This window comes from Ursus arctos, unplaced genomic scaffold (genome assembly GCF_023065955.2).
Source record: "Ursus arctos isolate Adak ecotype North America unplaced genomic scaffold, UrsArc2.0 scaffold_15, whole genome shotgun sequence".
In the NCBI taxonomy this organism is placed as follows: domain Eukaryota; kingdom Metazoa; phylum Chordata; class Mammalia; order Carnivora; family Ursidae; genus Ursus; species Ursus arctos.
Genome location: NW_026622819.1, coordinates 59,159,780 through 59,183,208, shown reverse-complemented (window position 1 = coordinate 59,183,208; position 23,429 = coordinate 59,159,780). Strand labels below are relative to the sequence as shown.

Genomic DNA, 23,429 nt, shown 5'->3' with positions numbered 1-23,429 from the left:
GCATGAGGGCCCCGGGATTGGGAGCACAAACAAGGGAGGGGGTGGGCCAGGATGCCCAAATCTGTGATGCTGAATTAGCCTGTTTTTATGAACGGGGGTGGGGCAGGCATTGGAGAAGCAGCACGCAGGGCACTAAAAGTTCTTGACCTTTTCCTTTCTGCCAGGCAAAGAGCTCAGAGCTTGACCTCTAATAATCATCACAACTCTGTGTGAGATAGACTTGCTGACCCCGTTTTACAGTTAAGGAAGCTGTGGCTCTGAAGGTTAGGAAACTGTGTGAGTCTAAAGCTTGACTCTAGAGCCCGCGTTTCTTCCTCTCTGTCACGCTTCTTTGAAATTAAATGTGTGTTGGATTTGGAAAGGTCATTCCTGGTGGACTTAGTTTGGCACTCAAGGGCACTTTGCATCTTGTCCTGATTTATCTTTCCATTATTCATCTGTTCTCACCTGGAGAACCTTCTTCTGCAAGTCCCTGGCGTTCACACTGGTCTCTGGCCCCAGCCCCCCACAGTTGCTCCACCTTGTCGCATTTCAAATGAAAATTTCCTAGCAAAGTTTCCAGGTCCTTCAAAGTGCACCATGATGACTCCAGGCTTCAGAGAGCTCTCTCCTGCCTCCCATCCTGCATCAGTCAAGACTAGATTACATGTGTCAGAAACCCAACTTAAAGTGGCTTCAGAAATAATTTGAGAAGGCAGGTTTGGCCCAAGGTGTATTGGCTCAGGAAACTTGACAGACCAGCAGTAGATAGAGCTTCGAGCAGAGCTGGGTCTCAGGATCGGACCGTGTTACAGGAATCTACGGATGCTGGCCTCATTCTCAGGCTCCTTCCAAGCAGTGTTGAGATGGCCCCCCGGCAGCCCCAGGTCCATGTCCTAATAGCCCAGCAACTTCGAAGTAAAGAGAGCTTGACTTTCTCAAGGGTTGGAGCAAAAGTCCCAGAGCTGACTCTTTTTAAGAATGCCTGGAAAAATAGGCAGCTCTGGGACTCTCTGGATTGAGTGGAAAGCAAGAAATCCCAAGAGTGCTGAAAAGAACACCATCTCCTGAGATGAGCTGGGTGCTAACGCTTTCCCATTCTTGATTTCACTTAGTCCTTTGTCGCACTCTCAGAGGTGGGGGTTATACCCCTATTATTGTGGAGGAAGCTGAGGCCCAGAGACAGCGAGTGACTTGTCCAAAGCCATACGGTTTGGCTGGCGGCAGAGCCGAGGTTCAAACCCGGGTCTTTCTGACTCGGTGCTGTGCTTTGCTCCAGAGCCCTGGAGCTGGAACGGCTCCCTCGGTGTTAACGCCCGTCTTCTCTGTCCCTCTCTGTAGGTCTATATCATCCGGGTTACGTGGTCCAGCGGCAACACGGAGGCCATTTACCGGCGCTACAGCAAGTTCTTTGACCTCCAGGTAAGGATTTGGAGTGTGCAGTGAGCCGCGGTGTAGGAAGAAGTTCAGCTGAACTAACTTTCCATTTTGACATCAGAGCCTAGACCCTCCCCCGTAACGGACGCATAGTGTTCTTTGTTATTTCCTAGACTTAAAAATGTCCATGTGCTTACTTGAGCAGCACGGGTACTGAAATTAAAATGATACAGAAGTTAACGTGGTCCCTATGCAAGAATGACACACAAATCTGTGGAGCACACGTTTGACTCTCCCAGGAGGAAAAAAACCTTCCTGGTTTCAGGCACAGCTTGATCCAGGGTTTTCATGGTACCATCTCACCCAGCTGCTTTCTCTCCTCCTGCATTCCTACTTTCATGGTGTTGGCTTTATCCTCAGATCCCACAGGGTTACAAAATGCTCTGGGCTCATACTCAGCAGTAAAGAGTGAAAGGTCACTTCCCAGAAGTCGCAGTGAACACAGTGTCCTCTGCATACCATCCCCGTGTCTTGACCTCACATGTTCTCTCGGAAGGTTGGGTGATGTTAACCACAGGCAGCCTGGGTCGTATGGACCTAATCCATTCCTAAAAATGTTGAATAAAGGATTTTCAGAATCTGTATTTCATTATTTTAAAGGGGGAGGCGAGATACTAACGTGCTCCTAACCAGTTTCCCCAGTATCACTAAAACAATCTCCAGCGCCTACAGAACAAGCTGCCAGGAGTCATTGCGTAATGTAAACCAACTGAGACACCAGTTACCTAATTATTAAAATGCACTGAACTCGTTAGTGGTATTTTGTGTTCGCAAAATGCAACCAAATCAAACAGTACCATCTGTAAACTATACTTTCCTTCTGGTCCGCAGCAAACATGTAAATACACAAAGAGGCTATCTAGAACAGACTTGGCAGGAGCAGCATGGGGGCCAGGAAGGGGCTGAACCCTGGTGGAAAGGCAAGGAAGGTGACCCCCAGTACCTTTGAACGCCATGAGCAGGAGGTGTAGTCCTGTCTGAGAATGACCGAGACCCACACCCTCTTACCCAGATGCGGGGTGATCTGTGTGGATCTATTAGGGCAGGTCTTCAGTTCAGAGACTGAATGTTGGGTAAACACTTTTGCAAGTTGCTAGACCATCCACACACAGCAGGTCTGTGTAGGGAGGACTACCCGTACTTTGCTTCCAGAAGCCTCTTGCCTGCCTAATACCTCCAAAAGGATAACAGGAGCAGAGAACAGCGAAACGATAGAACTGTTGCGATTGGGATCGCTCTCCTGGGGATTATGGACATCCACAGAGCAAACACCCGCTGAGCAGCTTAGGTGGGAAGAGAGGAGTTGGGTAGATTTACGGGAGGAGGCAGCTGTGCCCCACGGAGCCCAGAGCAGGAAATGCAACTGGCCTCCCAGGGCCCCAGCACCAGCAACTGAATGGCCCTCGGAGGCCTAGCAGCTCCCTGGCCATCTATCACTGTGGCTACAGGGCCTCCCATCGAGCCTACTTGGTTTTCCTGCTAGCCTCTCTGGACCAGCTTCCTCCCCGGACGCATTGGCCCACGTCCCCCAGGCAGCACCGCAGTCCCCCAGGTGAAATGTCCTTCCCTTTTGTCAGCACACTGGCATTTCTAGATGCTGAGTCCCGTGTCCAGGAGAGAGAGAATCTGATTGTCCCGAGGGTGCTGGACCCGCCTGTGAGCCTGTTGGCTGTGGCCAGAGAGGTCGGGGCATTTGGTACGGCATTGTCTGGAGGAGGAGGTCGGGTGAGGACGGGGTGGGGGACAAGCCCTGGAAGCACACATGGAGACGTCACAGGCTGCCAGCGAGGCAGCATCCCCAGGGCTTTAGACCTTCACTTCTGGGACTAGACAGACTGGGTTCAAATCTCAGCTCTGCCTGTCAGATCTCAGCTTGGTGTCACCTCTGTATGTTTCTGAGACTCCCTCCCCCACCTGCACGGTAAGAGTGGAAGCACGGCCCTCGTGCATTCATCGTGACAGTTCATCGAGGTGTGCCTCGTTCAGTAAGCACATTAGCTGTCATTAGCTGTCTCTCGGTTCCAATGAGACTTGCCCGACGTGACATCATTTGGGAATGCTTGAGCCAGGGTGGGATCACGAGTCTCCCTGGACCAAAGCCTGTCCTCCCTCAACTCTCCTGTTCTGACTCAACTTTCTTATTTCTACCAGAACTTCAAAGTGAGGTTTTCTTCCCCACTCAGCATAATTGGCAATAATTGGGGGTTTGCTATAACATAAACAGCTGCCTCAGATCCCCTCCCTGGTAGTCTAAAGGCAGTGCTTGAGCCAGCTTTAAAGAGTCCCAGATGGGTGGCTGGAGTGGGAAAGTCATGGAATTCCAGAGGGTCCTGCTGCCCTAGAAATGGCCTGCTCCCCACCCCTCACATCCCAAAAGGGGAAAGTAGAGGAGAGTAGGGTAGGACCCCACCAGCCAAAGTCAGCTGTTCCCAAGGACCAGACAAGGAGGCCAGCCTGCATGGGGCTGTGACCCCCTAAAGTAAGATGATTTCATGATCCCACCCTCCCCTTCCTCCTGTCTGGCGAGTAGCCTTGGCTTTTTCAAAAGTAACTTGGCACAAAAGAGTATGGGGAGGGCCAAGCTTTCGTGAAGGAACAGCTAGGCCAGTGTGGCGTAATGGAAAACGCAGAGGACTCAGTCAGGAGACTTGGGGCCCAGCCACCTGTGCTGTGTGGCCTTCAGCACACCCCTTAACCCCTTTGTTGCCTGAATGTCCTCATCAGTAACATGAGGTAATGACAATAGAGATAGCTGGCATTTCTGGAGCACTGACTGCTAAGCATCTAGATATAATGACTCATTTAATCCTCATGTTAAGCTTATTAAATTACATAGATGAAGAATCTTAGGCTCAGAGAGGTTAAGTCATTTGCACAAGGTCACACAGCTAGTGAACATCAGAACTTGGATTTGAAACTGGGCAGGTGACACTGGATACCACACTCTTAGCCACGGTGCTTCTAGCACCCCTCTCCCGTGACTGCTTCACAGGGTTTACATGGAGTTACAAGTGGTGATGTGTGTCCAGAAGACATAGATCTGCAGAGATGGCAGATTAGTGGTTGCCAGGAGCTGGGGGGAAGGGGGAGGGGGAAGAGGCTGTTTGTGGGTACTGGGTTTCTTTTGGGGGTGATGAAAATGTTCTGGAACTGGGTGATGGTCGTGGTTGCACAGCCTTGTGGATATACTAAAAACCACTGAATTGTACACTTTAAAAAGGGTGAATTTTATCGTATATGAAATATATCTCAATTGCTTTTTTTAAAAAGTGATGATATGTGTGAGCAGTTTCTGGGCTGTCAAGCCCTGAGCAAATGTCAGCTGTTGGGATTATTGATGGGCGTGGGTTGCTGCTAGGAACTGGCGTAAAGATTAGAGGGAGAGACGATGCCAGTTTAATAGAGTGGTTAAGATCCTGGGCTTCGACCCAAATGCTGCCACTTACTGGCTGTGAGATCTTGTTTTAGTCAGAACTGTCTTAGTTGCAGATGACAGAACCCCAGTCAAAATGGCTTACTCAAAAAGAACATTGATTAGTTAAATGTAGCTGAGACGTGTAAGCATTCTTGGCTTCAGGTGTGGCTGGATCCAGGGGCAAAAATGTCAGTGAGGACCTGCCTCTCTCCAGTTCTTAGCGTTCTTCGTGCCCAAGCAGGGTGGTGTGTGGTACAGTGGCGGCCACAGCTCCCAGCTGTATCCAACAGGTCAGCTCAGTGGCTTCAGGAAAAAGAACATCCCCAACAATTAAAGCAAAAGTCTCATTGGTTCATCTTGGGTCGGTGGCTGGGCCAGTCAGGGCCAGTCGAGGGACTGGAGTAGAATGAGTGTAGACTAACCAAGGAGTAGAAGATTCCCCAGAAGGAATCAGACAGCTGCCACCAGAGAGGGGAAGTAGCCTGTAGATGACAGAAAACGGCAAATGCTCTCCTGGTTGGGGCCGGACATTCAGGCAGAGAAAATAGTCTGCGGAGAGGCTGCCTGGGGTAAAAGGAGGAACATGCCTCAGGCTCCTTTGTGGGATAAGAGACTCACAGTCACCAGCGAGAAGGTCCCCTCTGACAGTTCACCTTCCAGTGTGATTTCGTAGCCCTCTTATGCTTAGAACAGCCAGACCCTGGTCATCAGTCCTGCCACTTCTAGCGCACATCTGACCACGTGTCTCATTCACACAAGGGTGCAGGCCATAGAGCCCTGGGCTTGGAATGGGAAGACCTGGTGTCAGGTTCCAGCTCTGTGTTACCAGCTGTGTGGCCTTGGGCAGGCCACTCAGCCTCTCTGAGCCTCCCTTTCTGCCCTCGCCAGAGCCCATGCTGGAGAGTCCATCTCAGTGTGCCAGAGGGAGCTGGCCTCTGAGCAGGGCTTGGGGATCGCCAGAATGCGAGAGCGTCGAGGGCAGTGCCTAGAGGAAAGGGGGTTTGGTTGAGTGATGCAGTGACGGGGTCAGCGAGCGTTTACTGAAATATGCCAGATGCCCACTTTCTGTGCCGTCTCATTTCATCCTCACTTACAAGCTGGAAGTCACAGGCGGGGAAGCGGAAGCTCAAGAGACACAGAGTCATGTGCCCAGAAACAGCACGGCTGGGATTCAGGCTGTGCTGCTAGCCACTGAGCCCCCCAGCCTCCCTGAGGCCCAGCACTGCTTTCACATGTCTGTTCGAAGATAGATTTGCCTCAGAGTTCTGCCCAGAGCTGGCCTTCAGAGGCCCATTGGGCGCTCCCACTCAGAGCAGTCCTGCAGAGAGCTGCTCCGAGCACAACACAGGCCCTTTGCAAACAGGCCTCAGACGTGTGAGGGATCTTTACGCCGGGCCGTGCGACCTTTGCCCTCTAGTTTTCCCACTGGCTCAGTGTGTCCCCAGGCTGGCGTCATCTTCAATGGAGCCAGGGCTTCCCCTAGGGAAGGCACGCTTAAATATGTGCTGAGCCAGACCCCAGGTGTTCAGAGAAGACCTCTGTCCCAGCCCAGGAGCCTAGGCAGAGCTTGCTTCCAGAAGGAGCTGACATCTGAGCAGGGCCTTGACAAGAAGTAAGGAGTTGACCCACCAGCGGGATAGGGGAGGGCTTTCCTGAAGAGGGAATTAGTGTGCAAAGGTGTAGAGGCAGGATTTTTGGCTGGGCATCTGGCAGAATGCCAGTGGCGGGGGACATAGAGTGACCCAGAGCAAGCTGGGTCACTCTGTCCGGCAGGGAGCTCGTGGGAGAAGTGCCATCACACGTGTCCTGTACACAGGAACACTCCATCTGTGGGGACCCAGAGAGGGCTGTTCTACGGACAGGGGCTTGCAGGGAGAGCTCTTTCCTAGACAGAGCACATCCCAGAGCCAAAGGCAAACCGGAGGCAGCATCTGGTCTGCACCTTCGTTTCTCCCCAGAGAAACTAAGATCCAGAGACAGGAGAGGCTATCTCAGTGCACACAGCAAAAGTCATTTGCTTCCAATCACAATTGAGACCAGACCGACCTGTCCCTTCTCTGGGAGTTTGACAGCCCCAGGTGCATTTCTGAGCTTTGGTGCGTGTTTGCCCAAAGCCCCCGTGCTCCACCCCAGAGGCCAAAGGGAAGGGAATGTCTTCTCATCTTTCCTGGGGGCAGGTATAGGGGTGGCAGAACCAAAGGATTCCCACTCCGCAGGCGGGCCTGGCCCAGCCGGGACGGCTGCCCGGCGAGATCCTAGTCAACAGCTGGCCTCGGAGTCCTCTGGCCGTATTTACCCAAGCACTGCCTTTGCTGGGTCCTCAGACACAGACACGATCTTCTGAAATTGCGGTGCCTCCCACATGGTATATACGCTTGATGGAGTCTTCTTCCCTTCCATCTGAAAAGCTCTGGGCGTCTCGGTGGTGTGTAGCTGAGACAGTACCGTAGCCGCCCTTTCCCACACAGTCAGCAGTTCTCGATTTCTAGAGAAAGGAGCAAGATCGCGTTGGTCAGTTGCCTCTGAATCCCAGTCTAGGTCCTGTTGCTGCCGCCTAGAACCTAATTTCTCCTCTCCTAGACAGCAGAATAGGGGAGGGCTTTCCATGGCTGACCAAACCAGATAACCACTTTTTTTTTTTTTTACTCATTCATTCATTCATTCATTGCACAATTGTATGCCAGGGACCTAGCACATACTGGTGAGGAGGTGCTGGGGCAGGCCAGAGGGCAGGCAGACCAGTAAGGAAGTCAGACTGAGGACATGCTGACCTGGACTGGAGGGGCGGCAGGAAGAAGAGCAAGGTGGATAGATGGGAGGGGAGGCAGGCCCCACGTGGCATGTCCACCAGGACAGCAGAGCGTGCTAACATTCAGCCAGACCAGCTCCTCGAAGGGACAGGATCTCCAAAGACAGCGAGCCATGTCAAGCGGGTCTAGGTATGTCGTTGTGTCCTGCTCTGAGAACCGTGAGGCTTCCCAGCGACCCTGTCAGCAGCTGCGCGTGACGGTCTCCACGGCCTGCTCCGGCACTTCTGGGACGTAAGGTTTTATGATACTGAGGGAGTAAGCCCCTCCAAGTCCAGTCTGCCACTAACACAAACCACGTGTGGCCCTCCACGCCAGCTTCCACACTGTTTTCCTTGGACAGCATGTCTCCTTTCTCTCTGCCACAAGCTGATGTCTTGAAAACTGCTGATGGAGTGTTCTCTTATTCCCCTTGGAGGCCTGCAATGTGGCCACTTGACGTGGCTCACCCTCTCCCTTCCCGCCCCCCAGACTGACTCACTTTCCTCCTCGGTTTCCAATCCTCCTCACCCCGAGCACCACTTCCTTTTATTATCTGGGGGGAAGGGCATGGCTTTCCTAGTTTCCAAGGAGAGCAGTCTACAGTTGGTCTTAGCCCGGCATGCCTCTGGTCTTGCTGCTGCAGACAGCCTGGGTCCGGGGGTCCCCACAGAGTGTCTGGAATGTGGCCTGTGGGTGCCAAGCATGACGGCTCTCTGGTTAGAAGCAGCTTGTGGCCTGTGAACCTGGACACGCTCAGACCAAAAGCAAACCAGCTCATAGGCCTCTGATCTCCTGTCCTTACAAATAGTCATCTTAGATTGTTGTTACCAATGGCGGGGTGATAAAGAAAGCGAAATAAAACTGGATACAGCTAAATGAGGAGACTGGGTGTTATAGTCCAGCCCTGCACTGTCTGTGATGATGGCACTAGTCATGTGAGGCTATTTAAATGAATAAGAATTAAATAAAAATAAAAGTTCCATTCTTCAGTCTCCCGAGCCATGTTTCAAGTGCTCAGCCTTGGAGCCCCGTCTAGGGCTAGTGGCTACAGTAAGGGACCACGCAGATAGAGAAAGTGGCCATTATTGCAGAAAGTTCTGTTGGACAACCAAGCTCTGGCTCCTGAGGGGACTTGGATAGTCTGAGGAGTTCTGCTGACCCTAAAACATAGCCCTGTCGGGCGCCGGGGGGGCTCAGTCGGTGAAGCGTCTGCCTTTGGCTCAGGTCATGATCCCAGGATCCTGGGATCGAGCCCCACGTCAGGCTCCCTGCTCAGCAGAGGAGTCTGCTTCTCCCTCTCCCTCTGCTACTCCCCCTGCTTGTGCTCTTTCTCTCTCTGTCAAATAAATAAGTAAAATCTTTAAAACCAAAAACAAACACAGCCTTGCGATGGACTGTTATTCGGCCTTCAGAAGGAAGGACGTTCTGACAGCTGCTGCAACACGGATGGACCTCGAGGACGTGGTGCCGAGCAGAATGAGCCAGACACCAAAGGACAAATACCGTACGATTCCCTGACATGCAGAACCTAGAACCAGGAGATTTGTACAGATGGAAGGTGGAACGGTGGTTGCCAGGGGCTCGGAGAGGAGAATAAGGAGTTCGTGTTCCATGGGGACAGAGTTTCGGCTTATGATGAAGAGGTTCTGGAGATGGTTGGCAGTGATGGTTGTACAGTCGTGCGAATGTGCTTAATGCCACTCATTCTATGTTCAGAACGGTCAAGATGGTCAAGTTTATGTGTGGTATATTTAACACGATTTCTAAAAACACACAGCCTCACAAACTGCTAAAAATCATTCCCAGATAACTTTCAGAATCACGTCTTCTTTATGGGCAGAGTGCCAGGAGAGGGGATCCGTTGTTGAGCGCCTGTATGTCCCCAAAGGGCTCATGTTCAGTGTCTGCAGACACAGAGACCCTGCCAGGCAGGCTGTGGTCCTCATTCCCCGGATGGTAACTCAGGCTCCCTGGACGAGGAGTCCGGCCCTCGACACACAGTGGGGCTAGGGAAGCATCAGGATGTAACCCCGGGACTGTCCGGTTAGGCTTCGCGGCATGAAACCCGGGTCTGCTGCCTCAAATGAATAAGTAACATTTGGGGAGACACTTTGGCTCTCCGGGCCCCGCAAAAGCAAGTCAGGACAAAGGCCTAAGACACAGTGTTGGAGACCACAGGCAGCTCTGGGAGAGGCCTGTTCCGCTGGCCTCCTTCAGACAGGGCTCAGGAGGAAGCCAGGAGACTGGAGAATGGGCATGGTCGGGTGGATGGATTACTGGTGCATACCTTTTTTTTTTCTCCTGAGTTCCCTTTAGCAGTGTTCCAGCATTATCCTAACAAATAAAATTGAGAAGGACCAAGAAAGACGGTGTTAGGCAAAACCTATCCTCTCTAAAAGGCTCTGTAGCTGAGACTGATCGATCACCCCGCTTTTCAAAAGAAAGCATGCTGTTCACCTGTGCAGAGAATATAAACTTACTTCATCTCACGCTGATTTTTCACGCTTGCATGACACTCCAAAGCCACCTTTGAGAGTGATCTTAGGGAAGGAGTGTGGGAATTCGATTAAGGTACTTGAACTGGCTGGACCACCACTCAGCTGGGTGACCTCTGGCAGCTGTCCCTCTCTGCCCCCAAGTTTCTCCATCTGGGGACATGGTTGGGGGGGGCATACATTTGTATCACAGAGTCACTGTGAAGGTCATATCAAACCACGCACGGAAAGGCTTGCTAAGCGTAAACTGCCAAACAACTGTTGGTGGTGGTGACTATTATTTAGTATTAATGCTATGAAGAGTATTAACTAGGGCACTTAGCGAACACGTGAAGCTGTCTCCCGTAGTGTTCCACTTAGTGGCCTTTGTTGCTTTGGTCAGTTTTTGTGGAGTGCCTGCTTTGTGCCAGCATCGAAAAGCTCCTGGATTCAAAGAAAGCAGCCTGCCTTTGCCAGCAGGCCTGCTGTGGGCTCTCCAGTTGCCGAATGACGGTGGACCAAGCATGTCACGTCGCCATGCAGCACAGAGTAGGGCCAACGGGAAACCAGAGATCAGACTGTGGCCTCTGCAAGCCCTTCCGGGTGCCGGCCAAGCGGAGGCGGACCCGCCTACCCACGGGCATCACGGAAGACAGCCCCAACAGGGCAGGGAGCCCCAGCCTGTTTCCCAGGCCCATGCAGCAATCCGTTCTCGTTGTCCCCGCTGCTTCGTCGAGGCAGGTGCAGTGACGGCAGAGAAGCCACGGGCTTCCATCTCTGGCCGCGTCGCTGGCTGGCTGCAGGCCCGTGGCTGACTTCTTCCGTCTCTGGGCTCCAGTTTCCTGGCTAATCGTGTCCACCTCGGAGTATTCGGGAGATTGAGGGGGAGCACGTGTCTAAAGAATCTAGCCCGTGCTTGGCACGGATAACCTGTTTCTCTTGCCCCTCCAGCCTCCCCTCTCTCCCCCCAGGCATCAGCCATGCTTATTGCCCCAAGGTTCTTCAGACCTGCTTTCCTTCTACCAGACGGGCATCTTTAATGCCAGGGTGACTTTCTCCTGGAGGAGAAATGATGAGCAGCTTTTCACATTCCAGCCCTCACGTGGGAGGCTCGAGACTGCCTTCGCCTCTGTTTGAATCCTGCCCAGGTGCCAGTAGGGTGGCTCCGCTGCTAGGACAGAGAGTCTCTGTACGACAAGGGTTCGTCTCTCACTCGGGCTGCGTGTCGCTCGGAGGTTGCTGGGAGCTCTGGGCCCTCAGTGGCAGAGAAGCCACTGTCTGCAGTGTGGCCGGTCACACGGCAGAAAGAAGTGGGGGTGAATCACAGACCACTCATAACTCTCCCACCCCAGAGTGACACGTGTCTTCCGCTCCCCTTTAAGTGGCCACACCCCACTGCAAGGGGGTGGGGACATCTACCGCGCGCTCAGCAGAAGAGCAGAAGTCTGATGACGGCCTCAGTCACTACCACGGCCCTGCTTTACTCCATCAAGTAACGCTGCACGTTGGTATCATTATGGCCAACTTAAAGATGAGACCCCAGGTCTGTCACTTCCCCAGGACCACAAGCAACAGGTCCTTGGGATTTTGTACATCAAATCAGAGAGGCGTTTATCACAGTAGTAAAGGTTTCTGGTTTGGGGACTCTGCCCCGTTCGTTCTCAGCCCCACAGCAGCCTACGCCTGCCTCTGAAGGCGCTTTCCTCACCACCCTGTGATGATCGGTTTCCTTTTCGGGCTCTCTAGACCACAAGTCTTTTCATCTCCGAACCCCAGGCGCCTAGCACAGAGTTGGGCCCACCTGGGGAATCCTAGTGTGGCAGGGGAGCATATGTGTCTGTGCTCACAGGCAGAGACATAAGCAGATGAATTGAGTCTGAGGGGTTTGTTACCTGACAAAACCTGCAATTCGTAGGAAACAGATTGGCCTGCTGTCAAGGAATTCTGGTGGCTCTGGGGGTAGTGTTCACATTTCTGGTCCTGTGGCTAGAGGCCCCCAGGACAACCGAGAGTGCTCCCACCCAGCTCTGAGCCTTTGCTGACATGGCGGCTGTGGACAGAGAGAGCTGTTTTCATGGAGATTCTTGGTCCAATTGACATTGCCTTCCCCGTTAGTCTGGGTTTCTGAAAAGCTGGACACAGTGAGCCTTTATATATCAAATCGCATATTTCACATATTTCCCTTAAAGCGTCAGAGATGCATTCATCATATTAAAGGCTTCTGTTTTCGCTCTTCTCCCCCTGTTTAGATGCAGATGTTGGACAAATTTCCCATGGAAGGAGGACAGAAGGATCCCAAACAGCGGATCATTCCCTTTCTGCCAGGTGGGTGAGACACATGCTGTCAGAGGGGGCTCTGGGGACCCCAGGACAGCCCCCACATCTCTCAGCTCAGCTTCCTGGGGCATGGTCCTAATGACCAGAGTCCCAGTCCTTTGTAGAAAGTAGTGCCTAAGAATATGGGCTTTGGGTGAGATGCTACAGCATCGACTCAGGCAGGGTACTTCACCTCCAGGACCCTCCGTTTCTTCCGTCTCTACAATGGGAGTAATTAGCGCTCATAAAGTTTTTGTAGTGGGCGGCATCTTTGTTATGGCTGCAGGGTTACTTTGCTCTTGCCCTGTAATGAATTCATACCAATTTAGCAGCTTAAAACCACCCCCATTTATCGTCTCACAGTTCAGTTGGTTGGAGTCCAGGCAGGTGCTGCTGGGTCCTCTGGTTAGAGTCGCCTAAGGCAGAAGTCATCATCTTGGCCAGGCGGGGCTCTTATCTGGAGGATTAGGGAAGAATCCACTTCCAGCCTCATTCAGGTTGTTGGCAGAATTCAATTCCTTGCGGCTAGGTAAGGAGAATATGTGTTTCTTTGGTGGCTCTCAGCCAGGGACCCCTCAGCTTCCAGAGGCTGCCTGCATTCCTTATCCATCTTCAAGCTGGCAATGGGGCATTGAATCTTGCCTGTGCTTTGAATCTCTCTGACTTCCACTTCTGCCACCTGTCGGAGAAAGCTGTTTGCTTTTAAGGACCCATGCGATTACGTTATACCTACCGAACTAATCCAGAATAATTTCCCTCTCTTAAAGTGAACTGTGGCCTGTGTTATAACATGATCCCAGGAGTGAGATCTCATCATATGCATAGGCTCTGGGGCTCTGGGGATGAGGATGGGACTTCTGTGGGGGTCCATTTTAGAAATTCTTTTTTTTTTTTTTTAAGATTTTATTTATTTATTCCACAGAGATAGAGACAGCCAGCGAGAGAGGGAACACAAGCAGGGGAGTGGGAGAGGAAGAAGCAGGCTCATAGCGGAGGAGCCTGATGTGGGGCTCGATCCCATAATGCCAGGATCACGCCCTGAGCCGAAGGCAGACGCTTAACTGCTGTGCCACCCAGGCGCCCCCCGTTTTAGAAATTCTGCCTGCCTATGTGCCACAGCTACCAAGCACCTGCTGAGGGCCAGGCGCTCCTCCAGGCACTTGGAGGAGTTAATACCCAGGCTGATCCCTGCCCTTAAGACCTTAAGTGTTCCTTTTCCCCTAAAACAATTCCTTACCAAAGGAATAGTATTAAGACTTACAGCTCAAAAAAATGGGCTACCCAAACCAGAGTTATTGCTTCAAGTAATAATATTGGATGTCTACTGTAGGCCAGTCATGGGGCTAAGTGCTTTACATTCATTACCTTATTTCGTCAACCCTGTGCCCATTTTATAGATGAGGAAATTGAGGCTCAGAGAAATTAGAATCATTTGCACAAATAGCAGAGCTGGGCTTCAAACACAGCTTTGACTGGCTCCAAAATTCATGCCTGAAGTCAAACAGCCCAAGTTCAAATCCCAGTGCCCCCGCTCGTCCACTGTTACCTTCGGTAAATTATTTAAGCACACAGAGTTTCATTCTGCATTTGCAAATCGGAGTTAATAGTCATCCTTAAATGGTAGCATTGTTGTGAGGGCTAACTAAGCGGCACATAACTAGCAGGAGTCAAGCACTTAACTATTATTTCTATGTACAGATAATCAGCAAACTGACAGTTGCCCTAAATCACGAATATTTAGAGCTGGAAGGACCCTTTAGATCTTTTCCATTTTGCCGACAAGGGAGCAGGCCCAGAGAGGAGGGGGACTCCGGGGAGCCTACTCTCCTCCCCGCCCTACTCCAGGACTCTGCAGTCGGCAGGTCGAGTGGTCCTTCCAGATATCAGCATCACTGAGTGGGGTTAGAGACAGGGTAGACGTATTTGCCAGGCCCCATCGACTGGGAGAATCATTTGCCTAAAAAAGCTAATGTTTTTAGTTCTTCCATGGAGAAAGTGTGCAGTCACACTGGAATGTGTTTCCTATTGGCGAAAACCCAGCGTACCAACGCAACACCAGAGCGCGTGCTTCGGACTCCAACAGACCCGGTCCTGTGACCTCAAGCAGATGACAGTCCCCTGCCCCCAAGCCTCACTTTCTCCATCTGTGAAACGGGACAATGACTCCTGCTTCACAAAGCTGCTCTCCCTGGCACATAGTGGGTTCTTTGCCAAAGTCAAAAACAGAATCCTGGGACATTCCGTGGGAATTTCTTGGTATTCGTATCAGAGTCATACTTAAATGATCAATCTGAATATTCAGGTTGAACTGGGCTCCAAATGTAGGTGTTTTTCTTCTTCAAGGAAGAAAAGGAAAGTACTGAGTTATAGCTCTTTACTGGATGAAAGGCAGAAGCCAGCTGTGAAAAAACTTCCCAGGACAGGGAAGAACTTGAGCTGACCCTCGCCCAAGTCCCTGAAAGCTTTCATGGTTACGGAATCCTTCCACCCACGAATTTATGAAAATGCTGTTCTCGGAGACTCAGCCCCATTTTCCCTGTGCAGGGCACCCACTTGCTGCTCGGAGGGGTGTGCTTGGGCCCCAGGACCCCAGAGCATCCCTTTGTGTCCCACCTCTTAGCTCGTCTTTGAGGCCTTGGCCAAGGCCAAAGGCAGGGATACGCGGGAGGCACATCCCCTCTCCTAGGGGTCCGTTTTCTGCCAAGACTGCCGCGTCAGCAGGACAAAAGCAAGTCTCTTGTTAGCACAAAGGCAGGGGGAGGGGAAGCAGCCCTGTGCAATTTTCCATCCCAGCAAGAGCTGGGAAGCCACTTGGCAGAGGCTGTGGCTCGAAAAAGAAGACTTACAGTTTGGCCTTCCACCACTGTGGAAAACAAAGGCCTGCCCGTTCCCACCAAAGGCTGTGCTCTCCGCCGAGCACCCTTTCCACTCCAGGAAGGCTGGCCTGCCGGGGCAGGCTCACCCTCCTTCCCCACAACTCACACACAAACCCTTTCGGCGCAGGTAAGCGGCCGTTGCCCCATTGGCCTTTCACTCAGAGCCCCCAGCCAAGGAGGCACTGGCCACATGGTTCTGCCCCACAGCCCAGGGCCTGTGCCGGGTTCCAGGTCTGCTGCGGCTGGAGGATGGCTTAGCCTCTCAGAGGTCTTAAGAAACCAAGCTGCAGGTTGAGGAAAGAACATGTCCTCTTAATTGCAGAGTATGAGACAGTATCATCTAACCCATTAAAAAAAAAAAAAAGTGATTACCCTTTTGTGAGCACCTAGAAAGGGCCAAGCCCCGTACTGGGTGTGTCATGGAGGTTACTACTTAGAAATAAGGGCTGCTCTCCCATTTTACAGATGAGGAGACTGAGGCTCTGGGAGGTAAATGCATTTCCCAAGGCAGCACAGTCACCCTCGCCGGCAGGTGCCACCACTGCACAGGGCTTCCTGTCCCCCTTGCTGGCAGGGCACCTGCCATATGCCCAGAGACTCCCATCCCACTGAGGCCACACGGGGGAGGAGTGGTACTTTTGTTGTTGGGTCACACCCCCAGGAGACACTGGAGGTGCTTCTCTCTCAGCCCCTGTAGGCTGGGCCTTGAGTGAATTCTCTTCGTAGGTGGTAACTCCAGGACCAGCCTGTGCTGTTCCCACGGGCCGGTGCTTGCCCCGTGCCTATTGTGAATTGTTTCAGTTGGGTCACAGCCTCCCCAGTAAGAGGCCTGAACACCCCACTCCCCACCCTTCCTCTGATTTATAGAAGGGGACATTATATCAAAATAGGTCCAAAATGGTTTTGGTAGGGACTCCTCTGCAATTCCGAGAAACGGATTAGAGGCAGGAAGCATAGACTGTGGGAGACTTCTCTTCAGGCAAGGCATTCCTTATTTTTCCTAAAGGCTCCAGATTCTCCTAGGGGTTCTTAACTGCTAACGGTCCCACCCTCGAGGGTGGTAATTTGATTATCAAAATGACTGGGGGTGGAATGGGGATGGGCCAGGGATGCTAAAACATCCTGCAGGGTGGGGGACACTCCCACACAGGGAAGGACTGCCCCACCCGGAATGTCAACAGGGTCCCTCCCTGTTGGGAAACACTCACTGTCAGTGCCAAGAGGGCAGGCCCCCTGCGCTGGCCTGTCAAGGGCTCATAGAGAGACTCTACCTATCGAATGAATAAAAGCAGGAACACTGGGTTGTAGATCCTCCCCACTTGGCTGCATAATTTGCTTTTTTATGGTAAACAACACGAAAATTTTCTGATTTCAGAAACAATCCATGTTTATGGTAGGAAATTTGGGGAATGTGAAAGAAGAAAACAAAAAGGCTCTGTCTTCCACCCCTTGGAGACAAGCACTTTGAACCCTGTGATGCATTTTGTTCTAGATCTTTCTTTTCTAATAAACGTGGTATGTCAACGTTGACTGACTCATAAGCAGAATTAAAATGATCACCGTAATAAACAAAGGAGACTCCCTGTTATTAAAGAACATGAGGAATGTGTATTTTATCTCACTGTGGGTTATTGTTTTCTTTTTAAGTGGTTGAAATTAAGCAGGAAAAAAAAAACTTCACCATTAGATTGACCATATCTACCTAATTTCCTAATTGTACCCTTTTGATCAAGAGCTGGTGGTATGATTATTTTAAATGTTAGATTAACCACATTGGCTTTTTGGGTGCAAATCTCCCTTACTGGTTTGCATTGCAAATCTTGGAGTCAGTAGGCTGTTTCCCATCATTCCTTTCAATTCTATCCTAGGAAAACTCCTTTAGAGCTTTCCTACCATCCTGTTCCTGCTCACCTCAGCTCGATCTGTGGACATTGCAGCCTCACCAGAGTCATTTTAGAGCACTGGTTGATCTCTCATTGCCCTGCCAGCCTTGTGACCCAGATTCCCCTCCTTGACCTGCCTCCTCTGACCAGAAGTCGGTGAAGCTCTCCATAGCTCTCCGTACTCTGCTGTTGGAAAAGCTGTGGTCTCCCTGTGCCCTCCTCTTTAACCTCCCCTGGAGACCTCCTGGCACTCTGCAAAAGCTTGGCAGAGGGGCTTATCTCCCTCTCCCACCTTCCCCCCCCCCCCAGTGTCTTATTGCTGATTTTGCCTGCCCCTGCCACTGTGACAGGTCCAGAATGGTGAGGCCAAGCCGTCTTAATGGTCAGTGCATGCCCTTGGCCACCATCTCCCCATGACTCTCCCCTATTAGACTCATGGAAACTCAACAGTTCGCTTTAAACAAACCTCACCCATAGCATTTTAGTATCTTGGATGCTTCCAGACGCCCTCGGTGGCATCATTTATATACTTGTCTTTGCCTGTGACCTGCCCACGCATCACACTGGGAGCTCTGGTACCACATCCGGTGCTCAGGATAAAGTAGGAAATTGATTCTCAGTTGGCTTTGGGTGAGGTAGGAACACTTGGAACCCTTCCATTACAAACAGCTGTTTGGGGAAGCAATTGGAAGGATTTGTCACCTTGGCAAGTGGAATCCACCTTTATACATTCATCGAGTATGAGTGCCATGTGGTGAGGGTACAAAATTGATCAAGGTCAGTCAAATCCTATGTGTGCAGAGCCCCGTGATTAGGAGGAAAGAAGAAGATACAAATCGACAATGTGTGCTATCAGAAAGAGACAGGAACTCTTAATCCATTTGAACTACGTAAAAGTTTCTCAGCTGGTTTGGTGGGTGAGGTTGGATGGGGAAGGTATTCCAGCCAGAGGGAAAGGCACAGAATAATGAAAGAGTGTGGAGTATTCGCAGAACCTAAGACTACATTAGGTGTAGGTAGACAGAGGAGGAAAGGAGGCTGAGCTGTTAGGTTGGGCATGTCAGGAGTGCTCTACTGCTCATCCCATCTGAGAACCCAAGAGTTCGATCATCAGATCTGGCCTTCTTCATCTGGTAGGAGTCTTTTCTTTCCCTGGGATTGATCGAGCCTCCCTTATCTCACCAGAACTTGCCTCCTGGGCCCCACTCCCTCAAGCCCTTGCACTTGAGCTGTGAACAAGGCTTTGGAGGACCATGCATGGGGTCATGCAGGCCCTGTGGACATCCAGCAGGGGATATAAATGGAAGCCAGGAATTTGGGTACCACTCACGCCTACCAGAGGCAGCCACATCCGCCCCCTCCAGGTTTGGTGAGAACTTGTCATTGCCCCCTTATAATGCCACACATGCTCTCCTCTCCTGCAGGCAAAATTCTCTTCCGACGGAGCCACATCCGGGACGTGGCCGTCAAACGCCTCATACCGATTGATGAGTACTGTAAGGTGAGTCTAAGAAACGCTAACACTTCCCTGTGTCTTGTGTCTTCCCTTTGGATTGTTTCTTTTCTTCTTTTCCCTTTCTGGCTACAAAATAGTCATTGCGAGCAATCTGCAGTTGAAAGAAATGTAAAACCAGAAAATCAACCACCCATGAGTCCTCAGAGGCGATAGTTATTAAGGTTTCTATGTGTCTTCTTTCTCGTTTTTCTCTCTACATGCATTTCTTTATGGTGTTGGCACCATCCCATATGTGTTAATTTAGTTGTGTTTCTTTTTTCTTTAATGTTGTGATATAAGAATTTCCCCAGGCTATAAAAACCACTTCTTGAGTCTACTTTAAATGGCTGCATAGTATTTCACTGAGTGTGAATGTTCCAGAAATTAGTCAGTCCCTGTCATTGGACAGTGCAGCTGGCTTCCAATCCCTTGAATGTTCTAAACCACAAGGGGCCTGCCTTTTGGCTAGATCTTTGATTTGCGGCTATGGTTGGGAAAGAAGCATGCTATTCCTTGTTATCTTTAGTATTTATTTCTCTAACTTAAAATCACTAGCAGCTCTGATCAGAGAAGGGTGGGAATAGCAAGAAACGCCTTAACGATGGAGCAGCAAATGCTGTCTCTCCCAAAGAGCAGAAACAAAGCAAGTATATCTGTTCTTCTCACTTCTCTCCTACATTTTCCTGGAGGTTCTAGCCAGTGTAAGCAGGCAAAAAAAAAAAAATAAAAATAAAAGGCATACAGTTCAGAAAGGAAGAAATAAAACTGCCTTGATTCACAGATGACATGATTCTGTGGTAGAAAATCATAAGGGATCCACGAGGAAAAAAAACTACTAGAACTAATAAATGAGTTTAATAAGATCACAGGGTACAAAATCAATATAAAAAATCAATTGTAGAGGCACATGGCTGGCTCAGTCGGTGGAGTGTGAGACTCTTGATCTCAGGGTTGTGAGTTCAAGCCCCACATTGGGAATGGAGCCTACCTGAAAAAAAATAAAAGATAAAAATCTTTCCTTATAAAAAAAAAAATCAGTTGTACCTCTAAACACTAAGCATGAACAATCCAAGAATGAAATTAAGAAAATAACTCCATTCACAATAACATCAAAAAGAATAAAATACATAGGAATAAATTTAATAAAAGAAGTGCAAGTTTTGTACGTTGAAACTACTAAACACTGTTGAGAGAAATTAAATCAGCTCTAAATTAATGGAGAGACATTCCATACTCATGGATTAGAAGACTCAGTAGTGTTAAAATGGCAATTCTTATTACTCAGCCATTAAAAAGAACAAAGTCTTGCCATTTGCAATGACATGGATGGAACTAGAGAGTATTATGCTAAGTGAAATAAGTCAGAGAAAGACAAATACCATATGATTTCACTCATATGTGGAATTTAAGAAACAAAACAAACAAGCAAAGGGGGGGATAAAAAGAGGCAAACCAAGAAACAGACTTTTAACTATAGAGAACAAACTGATGGTTGCCAGAGGTGAAGGGGTGGGGGGATGGGTGAAATAGTGATGGGGATTAAGGAGTGCACTTGCTGTGGTGAAGTATGGAAGTGCTGAATCACTGTATTGTACACTAAAACTAATATTACACTGAATGTTAACTACTGGAATTTAAATGAAAACTTAAAAAAATCTAGAATAAATTAGACTTTGGGGGTCAGGATGAATTTCTTAATGAGAACATGTTGTGTGTGTGTGTATTTTATATATGTGGAATTTGTAGAAATTGATCTGAGAAAGACAAACAACCATACGGGGGAAATGGACAAAGGACAGGATTGGAAATACCAAAAAACAAACAAACAAAAAAACCCCACAAATCCCAGTGACAAACAAATAATAACAAAAAGATATAAAATAAAATAAAATGGCAGTTCTTCCCCAATTGATCTATATATTCAATATAATCTCTCTGTCAAAATCCTGGTAAGCTTTTTTATAGAAATTAACAAGCTGATCCTAAATTGTATGGAGAAATGCAAGAAACCCCAAATAGCCAAAACAATTATGAAAAAGAAGAACAAAATTAGAGGCTTGTAGTACCCATTTCAAAACTTCCTGCAAAAGCTACAATAATCAAGAACAGTGTGGTACTGGCATAAAGATAGGCATGCAGATCAGTGGAACAAAAGTGAGAGCCTAGAAATAAACTTCTGTGAAATTTATGGTCAATTGATTTTCAGCAATGGTGCCAAGAAATTCAGTAGGAAAAGAATAATCTTTTTAACAGTGTGGGATAATAGAACATCCATATGCCAAAAAAAAGGAAAAAAATTAAGTCGGATCCCTACCTCACACCATGCACAAAAATCAACTCAAAATGGGTCACATTCCTAAATATAAGCTCTAAAATTATAAAACTTTTAGAAGAAAACGTAGGAGAAAATCTTCATGAGCATGATTTAGGCAGAGAGTTCCTAGATATGACACCAAAAGAAAAAAAATTGATAAATTGGACTTCATTAAACTTCCAAACTCTGTACTTCAAAAAGATCTCATGAAGAAAATGAACAGATACGTCACAGATTAGGAGAAAATATTTGTAAATCATATCTCTGACAAGGGACTTACATTGAATCTATATAAAGAACTCTTACAACTCAACCCATAAACATGACCCAGTTTAAAAACACAAAAGATTTGAATAGAAATTTCACCCAAGAAGATGCATGATCATTAATAAGCACATGAAAAAGGTGTTCAGCTTCATTAATCATTAGGCAATGCAAAATAAAACCGTAATGAGAAAACGACACAGCCACTGGAATGGCTATAATGCACAGAATAGACAAAACCAAGTGCTGGTGGGGATATGGAGAAATGGGAGTCTTTGTTCAGGTGGGGACACATGATGGAAAGTCACTTTGGAAAATAGTTCGGCACTTTCTTCCACAAGTGAAATTTACCATATGACCACTCTTAGGTATCTGCTCTAGAGAATTGAAAACTTACGTCCACACAAAGACTTGGATGTACATGTTCATAGCCGTACTAATTCATAATAGCCAAAAACTGGAAGCAATCCAAATGTCCATCATCAGGTTCACAGATGAAGAAAATGTGGAATACCCATACAATGGAATATTTCCGACAATAAAATGCAGTGAAATCCTCATAAATGCTGCAACTTGGATGTATCTCAAACACGTCATGCTAAAAGAAGCCAGATGCAAAAGACTACGTGTTGCATGATTCCATCTACATGAAATGTGCAGAAAAGGCAACTTTATAGAGACAGAGAGCAGATCAGTGGTTTCTGAGGCCTGAGGACAGTGCAGGCAGAGATGGACCACACAATAGGTGGGGGAAATTTTTGAGGTGATGGAAAAGTTCTAAAACTAGGTTGTGGTGATGGTTGCACAACTCTATAATTTACTAAATATCATTGAATTGTGTACTTATAATGGGTGGATTTTATGGTATATAAATTATACTTCAATACATCTGTAAAAAAATGTAAAGGGGGGTAGTGTGGGGATAGATGACCCTTGTCTTGACAGGAGACATCATGGAAGGGCAGAAAATCACTCCTGATCACTCCTGTCTTCTCTTTGCTGGACATGACCTCGTTTCATCCCTCCAACAACCTTAAGAAATAGGTTTTATTGTTCCCATTGTGTAGACGAGGAAACAGAGGCCCAACAAAGTTACTTACAACCATAGTACTGGAGGATTTGATGGTTGAATGCTGGCCTTTTAGGACTTGGGACTCATATACCACTTACGGCCTCTCTCTCTCTTTCTCTCCTAAGGATATCCTTAAAAGGGGATTGGGGCGTGAAGGGCAGGGAAGGTCACTGAGACACAAAGATACTACTACTGCCTCCCAGGTCTCAGAGGAAAGTTCAGATCTTTTCCTCTTTGTGTCTTTTTAAACCTTTAGAGCCTAAACCGTCCTTTGTCCAGGCCTTGCTGGCAAGAACTTTGGACCTCTGGGGTCACCTTGGCCAGCTGGGGATTTCCAGCTGGTACCTTCCCTAGCAGCTATTGTCTCTCAGCCCAAAGTGTGCTATCCTGCTTCTACCCCAGCCCACCCAGCTTCTCCCCAGAGTGACACTTTCCTCACACCCAGGGCTTCACGAATCCACAAATATTTGATTTGGAGAAGGAGATTCAAGATCCTGAAATGAGGGGCACCTGTGTGGCTCAGGCGGTTGGGCGTCCAGCTCTTGCTTTTAGCTCAGGTCGTGATGTCAGGGGTCGTGGAATGGAGCCCCGTGTTGGGCTCCATGCTCAGCAGAGGGTCTGCTTGAGGTTCTCTCTCTCTCTCCCTCTCTTTCCCTCTCCCTCTGACCCCAAAATAAATAAATGAATCTTTTTTAAAAAACCGTGAAATAAAAAGAGATAGCAGCAGCTGCCTGCATCTGGCTGGTGCTTGGAATGGTATAGAGATCATGAATTCACCTGGATTCGCCATAGGGAAGAAACAGCTTATGTCATATGAGCCACATGGAAGTTACCACTCCTGCTATTAATGCATCATGAGCAGAGCAGATATTTTGGGGTTTGGTTTGGCCAAATTCCCTGGCTTGGCTTCAAGGGAACTGCCCTCCTGGAAGGAGATGAAACTATTTATTCACAAAGTCTGCAAAATCTTTTACAGACTACACAGACTTTCACTTAACATTTGAGTATCTGTTATTGACGTTGTGAGCTGACTTAAGCCAATTTAATCTATAACTATTAGCTTTATTTTAGTAGAAATTGGTAGTCTCCAGTAGGTAAAGATAGACAAAGGCTGT

At 48.9% G+C, this 23,429-nt stretch overlaps 1 protein-coding gene across 1 annotated transcript in view; it reads left to right on the top strand.

Annotated features, from left to right (window-relative positions):
* Positions 1-23,429, top strand: part of SH3PXD2B (SH3 and PX domains 2B) — a 101,088-nt gene that overhangs the window by 29,175 nt on the left and 48,484 nt on the right. The window contains exons 2-4 of the mRNA XM_026510971.4: positions 1,321-1,401; positions 12,344-12,419; positions 18,594-18,670. Of these exons, the coding sequence (XP_026366756.1) occupies positions 1,321-1,401; positions 12,344-12,419; positions 18,594-18,670 (234 nt within the window). The remainder of the gene's footprint in view (positions 1-1,320; positions 1,402-12,343; positions 12,420-18,593; positions 18,671-23,429) is intronic.